The sequence below is a fragment of the Octodon degus genome, unplaced genomic scaffold (assembly GCF_000260255.1).
Source record: "Octodon degus isolate 3935 unplaced genomic scaffold, OctDeg1.0 scaffold00163, whole genome shotgun sequence".
In the NCBI taxonomy this organism is placed as follows: domain Eukaryota; kingdom Metazoa; phylum Chordata; class Mammalia; order Rodentia; family Octodontidae; genus Octodon; species Octodon degus.
The window spans coordinates 5,289,569-5,297,161 of NW_004524739.1; the positions used below are offsets into that span (position 1 = coordinate 5,289,569).

Genomic DNA, 7,593 nt, shown 5'->3' on the forward strand with positions numbered 1-7,593 from the left:
CCACCAGGGGGCAGGGCTGGCTGGCATGTGGTGCTGGGGGATTGAACCGCGGTCCCTGTGCTTTGCTTAGCTTAGCTTGTTCTAAGTAGGTGCTCTAGACCACTGAGCCATCTCACCAGCCCCAGACAGGCATAACTTTCAATGCCACAGGGTCCTGTGGGCTATCTCTCTGGCTCTCTGAATCCTAGGGGGTGGAATGTAAATGGATGGGACATTTGGTGCCCTCCCTCCCTGGACACATGGCCAGCTGAACCTGGTGGCAGATCTCAGTCAGGTCAGGTCAGGGCGATCTCTCTTGTGCCTGGCCTGCCTGCCCACCTTGCTGTTCTGAGGCTCCTCCAAACAAAAGCAGCGGGTATAGACCTTGCCCTCTGTCTGAGGATTGATCTCGATGAGCTCGTTGCTCTGGGTATCCCGGCGGGCCTTGGAGGTCTCTGAGGGACACTGCCCAGTGTGGAGGGAGGAAGGGCTGTGGTCAGTACAGAGGTAGACTCACCCCAAGCTACACACACCCTTTTCCAGAATGCTGCCCACCCCCCCCACCCATCTCCAGCACATGGTGCCATTAGACAGTACCCTAATCTCATCTCTCTCCCACCCCCTGTCATGCAGAGGCCAGGCACTCACCCCTCCTGGTAAGATCTCACAACAGCCCTCTTCTAGCACAAGCTCCGGGTCACAGTAGATGTGTGCCTGCTGAAGGTCAAACTGCAGGGGACACACAAGTTAATTTCAGGCCATCTTATTAAACAGCTATGTACTGGTCCCAATGAGGCACAGAGATGTCTCTGCCCCAGAATTTAACCTCAGGGTATTTCCATTGTAGCCTGAGAGGCTATCAAGAATAGAGCTGTCAGCTGGGCATGGTAGTACAAGCCCATAATCCTAGCACTCCAGGAGGCTGAGGCAGAAAGATCAAAGGTGGCTGGGGATGCAGCTCAGTGTGATGGGTTCAGTCCCTACCAACACACACACACACACACACACACACACACACACACACACACCAATTTATTGTCACTAAAAGCGAAATAAAACAGCATCTTTCCACATGTTGCAAAGAGGGTAAGGAAGCCCAGAGGAAGAAGGAAGAAGAGGTTCCAGTCTGGCTGGGCCTTTTCATCAGGTGGGAATGCAAGGACAGGCATTTCAGGATTTCAGGCAAAGGTAATAGGATAGGCAAAGGCATGGACTTGCCAAAGTGTTAGGTCGGAGTTAGATGCCTAGGGTGGCACTGACCAGCGCAGCACTCCATGGACACATGGAAAGGAAGACAATGCTGTGAACTCTTATAGGAGCCAGAGCACAGAGGTCTTGAATGCCAGGTTAATCTGTCTGGGTTGACCAAGAGGGTGATGGGGAACCACAGGAGGATTATGAGTGAAGGGAGGGCCTGGTCAGGTGTAGACTCGAGGAAGCTCACTCAGGCTCCCAGGAGGTGGGAGCCACGGCCTTGGTGCGGCTTCACACTCACCGCCACAGGCTTGCCCTGCTCAGCATCCAAGCCCAGGAACACGTGGCCTACAGGCCTCATGGGTCTCCGGGGTCCCAGAGGCTTCGAGGAGGCTGAGATACAGTCCACATGCACGGAGGCCACACGTCCAGCCACACTCAGCATCAGCTTGTGCCAGTGCAGGTCGAAGAGCTGGGGCACTGGGAAGATGCAGGACACAAATTCACCATCTTGGCCCTGTGCGCGGAGCTCCAGACTCTGCTCTTGGCTGTTGACTTCCAGGGAAATCTGTGCAGAATTGGGGAAGGTTGGAGGAGAGATACTCAGAGCTCTAGAGCCTCTACATGGCAAAGCCAAAGGCCCTCAGATTCATTTCACTGAAGGGAAAACTGAGTTCCAGGAAAGGAAGAAAGCTGGCTGGAATCATGAGGACATCCTGACAGGCTGGGGTAGCCCTGAGGATGGGCACTGGGATGGAGCAGGGAGGTTCAGGAAATCACATGCTGGGATGGAAGCTGGGCCAGGCTGGCACTGCCTGATGCCCTAGGGAGCATGAGGAGGTGGGCAGGGCTCACCTGCGGGTACCCATCTCCGTCAGTCACTTGGAACAGGTACCATGTGCTCCGGTACGTATGCTTCTTCAGCAGAAGGGTGAGCACTAGGGCAAATTCCTCCGGGAGTCCTTGGGGGAACACTCGGCTGTGGATGGAAGGAGAGGTGCCCCGAGGCTCAGGGGAGAACCCAGCTACTGCCCACTCCTCTGGGCCTTTAGGACCAACGAGCCTGCCCCTGCTGCACAGGCACACACTTCCCACAAAGTACATTAGTGCGCTCATTTGGCATCACTCACGGGGTACCTTCTAGGTGACAGGTGTGGGGCTGCCCACAGCGGAAAATAAAGGGGAAAGCAGAGAAGGGGCCCACACTCGTAGAGCTTTCCAATGTGGTGATGAGGAGGGCCTAGAAGCAAAGACTCCCCAGAAGGACTGCTTCACTACTGCATTACCACTTGGGTTAAGGGCTTCCAAGGAGTCTAGGATGCAATGGGGTGAAGAACTGGGACTCAGGTGGAAGGAGGGTTGCAAAAACCACAAAACAAAACAACACAGAAAGGGTGCTGCATGACAGAGCAGTCAGAAGAAAAAAGGCCCTGCCCACTGCTAGCCAGAGGTAGGCCAGGGCTGCTTGGAGCCCCCTTGTGCCCCACCCTGTAAGCACGAGGTTGGAGAGCAGCCTGAGTCCTGGCAGGGGAAGGGACGAAAGTTCCTCAGAGAGGCCCCACAACCAGGGTAACTGGCATGTGGCTGAGGTCGGCATCTATTCCCATGGTTCCCCTGAAGCCTTTACCGTGTGGGTTGGGTGAGCGGGGTTGTCCCCAGCCGCAGGATGAGAGGCCCTCCCTTGGGATTGCGGATCTTCTTGATGGCAGTGGTCTTCATGAGGTTAAGCCGGCGGATGAGGTTGAAACCTTTGGGGAAAACAAATGAAAGGCTCAAGTGAGCAGGCGAAGAGGGGGTGCTTGTCCTTCCAGGAAGAGGGCAGAGGGGAGAGCAGTGGGATGGGAGGGGCACTCACCAGTCACGTTGGCCGACAGGTCACTACTGTGCTCCAGCTTGAGGCCTTCCTGTTGTGAGGGTGGACACTGCTCACCTGGAAGAGAATTAGCTGGGGTGCATCAGGGACTTGCGCTGAGGCAGCTGCCCTGCCACAAGTTCATTCTGCAGCTTTGGCCTGGCCCAGCCTTGACCCTGACCACCATGGCAGCCAGGAGGAGCCCCACACAGTCAGGAAGACTGAGGTCCAGAGGCTGATGCCCAGCCCAAGGCCACTGAGAAAGCCAACAGCACAGCAGAAGTAGAACTGGAACCTGAATCTGCCACTGCTCCCTACCAGGGTCCAGACCAGCAAGGGAAAGGATGAAAGAAACCTTGGGCAGCACCTGAGCACAGTGGGTGGTGGGCTGGGGCTATGCATGTGCTCCCACCATGACACGCTCCGAGGCTGGGGGGCAGAGAGCTGCCTCAGGGGTACAGGAATGTCAGGCTGGTGCCCGCATTGTGTTCTGTGCAACCACATGGGTGAGTCTGCACATGGGTGAGTTGTAGATGCCTATGTCTCCAGAGATGCCACATGCAGCTGGCACATGTGTTCTCTGCAATGGGTGGGCCCCACTTCCCACATCCAGAGCAGACAAGCAGACCCGACACAAGTCTGAGCCCACAGAATGACTTTTTACCTGGATAACCATCTGAGGAAGCAGTGAGAAAAGCCCAAGGATCTGAGGAGACCTCAAGCTCAAGAAAACCACCAGGGCCTCAGATTCCAGGCAGGGCACATTAAGGGGTAAGTGTTCCTAGACAATGAGATATTTTAACACAGGTCTCCAAAGCCCCGAGGGACAGGCTGGTACGCGGGGGTAGGGTGGAGAGGGTAGACCAAACAGAAATATTGGAGGAGGTACTATACTGGAGAGATAGGGGCTAGAATCAAACAGTTCTTCCTAGCAAGCAGATGTGGAAGCTGGGACAAGAGAGTAAAGTAAAATCCTAGAGTAGGTTAGTAAACTCCTTGCTAGCCTGACTGAAAGGAGGAATCCTGAGTCCCCTGGTCAGGGTCACCCCACTAGGGTCCCTCCCCCAGGTCTGGCCAGAAAGATCATCACTGTCTTCAACCTCCAAGCAGCAGTGGATGACTCACCCCTTGGCAGGAGGCCCAGATTCCTTACAGATGTTGAAATTCTTTACCCCAGCACTGCCCCTCAGGGGATCTAGTGAGGGAGAGGAGACCAAAGCTCCCCTATACACATGCAGAAACACATATGTGTGAATGCTCACATATACATGACACACAACAACTGGGAGCAACACTCATTCCTGGTACATATACTTTTTTTTTTTTTTTTAAGGCAGGATATCACTAAGTTGCTAAATTGCCCAGATTAGACCCAACTCGGGAATCTCCTGCCTCAGCTTCCCAGAATCCTGGGATTGCAATTGTGTGCCACCATGCTTGGATTGCACAACCCCTCTTGCTTTGCTTCTTTGTTGGCTGCCCTTGACTGGTCGGGTCTTGGCTCTAGAAACTATGCTCCTGCCCAGCTAGGTGGCAGAGCTACCAAGCTCAGAAGGCACCCAGTGGGTCTATGCAAGCTGCCCAGTACTTTCCCTGGCTTAGGCCCTGGAAAGCTGCAGCCTTTGCTGCATCCAGAGTCTGGACTGCAGGGCAGGCCCTGCCCAGGATAGCCAGGCTGGCTGCGGAGGAGGAGCACTCCTCTGGGCTGAAAGACAGAGTCTCCACCAAGAACAAGAGAGGGACTTGGGCCACTCTTGGGATGCAGCAACCTTCTGTAGGGAGAGCACAGCGCCTGTTCCTCATCCCACTGGCCCCCACCAAGGTTAACACAGGACAGGTTTAGGCACACAGGGGAGGAGACTGCCCAATGCAGAGACCCAGAAGGCACAGAGCTGCTCTGAGATTCAACACAAAGATGTTCACAGGTGTAAGTAGATGCACAAATACATACTCTCTCACAAGTTTGAGTGTGCAAACTCTTCAGGCTACTCTGAGCCCACCCTCTGGAGTCTCCATAAATGTTCACATGATTGGCACCTACATAGTCCCATATGCCAAGACCCTGGCACCTCAGAGAGCCAGTTGCAGGCTTATGGCACTCCGAATATCCTGTGTCATCTCACCTGTACGTGCCCCGTGGCTGAAGGTGACCCAGAGACTCAGCAGCCATAGTCCAGGTGTCCAGGATACCCACATCCTGGTCCAGAGGGATCAGTCGAAGCCACAGCACCTGAAAACCAGAGACCTAGGAGGGCCAGCTTCTGAGTCCCCTCCACACAATTCCACACATGGGTAAGTGGTGACAGCCATGGGGCCCCCTCTCACTGGGACTGGCATGGCAAGCAGTCTGGCCAGACATTAGTCCCTTTCAGAATGGTCCAGTTACCAGCCCAGGGCCAAGATCTGGGCAGGGTGATAATCAAAATATTTAACCACCGGTATGGCACAGGCACCACCAGCCAGAACAGAATGCTTGCCAGAACACTGAAGCAGGGCCCGACAGCCTCTCATTGTGCTAGTGGGTAGCTGCTGGACTGAAGAAAATTTTAGAGGGTCCTGGAAGACCCAGTATCTGGGATCGTGAGGGAGCTTGAGGCGGAGGCCATTTATCAAAACACTTGGAAGTATTCCAGTATTTGTGCTGTGGGCTGGCACATACCAGCCCAGTACCCGGCTTATGGCACCTGGCCAAGGCTTGGCAGCCCTGCCCAGCACCTATAGGGTCAGAAGCTCAAGACTTGGTTGAATCTCCCGGAAGGTCTCAGAGAGCTGTGTGTGGGCCAGTGAAGCTTCCCCAGATAAGGTAGGTGGGAAAGCAGGTTGCCGTTGCCAGGGCTCAGGACCTTGTTGCCAACCTTCTCTGCTGATGAATGTTCATCTTTTAGTTTTATTAAACCCTGATGGATGGGTCCAGATAAATCAATGCAGGCTCAGCAAGCGGCCAGCACAGCCATACATCATCTAGCCTCCCCCAGGACAGGCAGCTCAAGCACACACACACACACACACACACACACACACACACACACGCACACACGTACTGAAACACAACCATGTGTGTTTCAGTACACACGTACACACAGATACATGGGCAATACACAGACACATGTGGTACCAGTGTATGCATTCAAACCTACCTGCACACAGGCATGCTCAGACACACATGTAACTGATAAGCCCAGGCACACCAGTTTGCACATACACACATGCACACAACCAGCCTGTGACCACCTCTCCAATAGGCCTTCCTGCTGGGCAGTTCTTATGAGTCTGACCTCATTCCTTCCAATGGAATCCTACTTTTCCTCTGCTGGTCCTAAGCAGGGAATGATAACAGAAAGGACCCCTTCTCCAGTATACTGGGAGGTAGGATGCAGCCCCTTCTCCTGGCAGGAAACCGCATCTCTGCCTTATCATCCTGCATCCCAGGAATCTCAAGCCCTAGGCTGGCCTTCCCCTCTTGCCAGCCAATGGAAGGGCTGCCAAGGTGGGAAGCCTGTGGGTGCGTGTGGAGGCGTGAACATCGATGAGCTCGTGTCTGCTTCCATCTCCACCCTCGGGCCTCCACCCCCCAGGCCCCAGGCTGAACAGAGGACCACGGGACAGAGTGCAACAGGCTTCCGAGAAGATATTCCACCCCAACACAGAGGCACAGATTTGGGGGCAAGAGGGCGGAATCAGGATGGAGTTCAGAGCTCATCCTCCTGTGCAGAAGACTGGGGCCCACAGAGGGGACACCTTTTGCCCCAGGGCACACAACCAGTCAGAGACGGAAAGGGCCCTTCAGCCCACTTCCAGAAGGCAGCCCAGCCCATGCCCACTTACCAGTGGCTGGGTATCCTCTCGCCTAACTGAGCAATCCCCGCAGTCTCAGAGCAGCCAGCCGGGAGAAGCAGGGCCTGGGTTCCTAGGGACCCCTGGGGGTCCCCGCTCTTTTCCTGGGCCTTGCCGCTTGGGTGCCCAGTTTCCCAGCCGCCCGAGCTCTCCAGGCTGAGTGCTGTCCCGCGCACGCACGCCTGCTTGCCGGCTACTCGGGGTGGGAGAAGAGGGGCGGATCTAGGGGGCTGGGGGCCTGCCAGGAAGGCTAATGGAACCCAGCTGGACCCGCCCGCTAGGCCAGAGGAGGAGGAACGCGGGAGGGGCTGCGGCCGCAGCGGTGGCGGCGGCGGCGGCGGCGGCGGCGGCGGCGGCAGGGGCTGCTGGCTGCAAGACCCACGGACACACAACCCCGCTCCTGTCCTGGCTGGGCGCCCGGGCCCGCTCCGCCCACTTCCCTCGCCAGGTGAGCCAGCCAGCAAGCCGGCGGGATCCTGCGTGCCCTGAGCTGCCCAGGAAAGGGGCTCTTGCGGGCGGGGCAAGCAGCTTTTTAAGAACCAGGTCTGGAGCTGGAAGGCTTCCCCTTTGCCCTCCTCCTTCTTCTTTGGCTGGGCCCCCAGTAGGCTGGGGTGGGAGTGGAGACCCTCCTCCCAAGATCGTGGAACCCGTGATGTGGCTGCTGCCCAAGCCTCAGTGGTCAGCTTTTTCCAGTTCTTGGGCCTAAATTCCTAGCTTGTCCTTCTGTCTGTCTG

The 7,593-nt window shown here is 56.0% G+C and overlaps 1 protein-coding gene across 3 annotated transcripts in view; it reads right to left on the reverse strand.

Moving 5' to 3' along the window:
* The window catches only part of Col16a1 (collagen type XVI alpha 1 chain), a 49,923-nt gene extending 42,834 nt beyond the window's left edge, over nt 1–7,089 (reverse strand). For 2 of the 3 annotated variants that reach the window (XM_023703051.1, XM_023703050.1), the window contains exons 1-8: nt 6,851–7,087; nt 5,149–5,255; nt 3,029–3,103; nt 2,801–2,921; nt 2,029–2,152; nt 1,475–1,741; nt 628–708; nt 319–444 (exon numbers count right to left, since the gene is read on the reverse strand). In XM_023703051.1, the coding sequence (XP_023558819.1) occupies nt 319–444; nt 628–708; nt 1,475–1,741; nt 2,029–2,152; nt 2,801–2,921; nt 3,029–3,103; nt 5,149–5,221 (867 nt within the window). In that variant the 5' untranslated portion in view covers nt 5,222–5,255; nt 6,851–7,087. Of the gene's footprint in view, nt 1–318; nt 445–627; nt 709–1,474; nt 1,742–2,028; nt 2,153–2,800; nt 2,922–3,028; nt 3,104–5,148; nt 5,256–6,850 lie in introns of all 3 variants that reach the window. The other variant, XM_023703052.1, reaches the window with a different exon arrangement.
* Between the last annotated feature and the right edge of the window lie 504 nt (nt 7,090–7,593).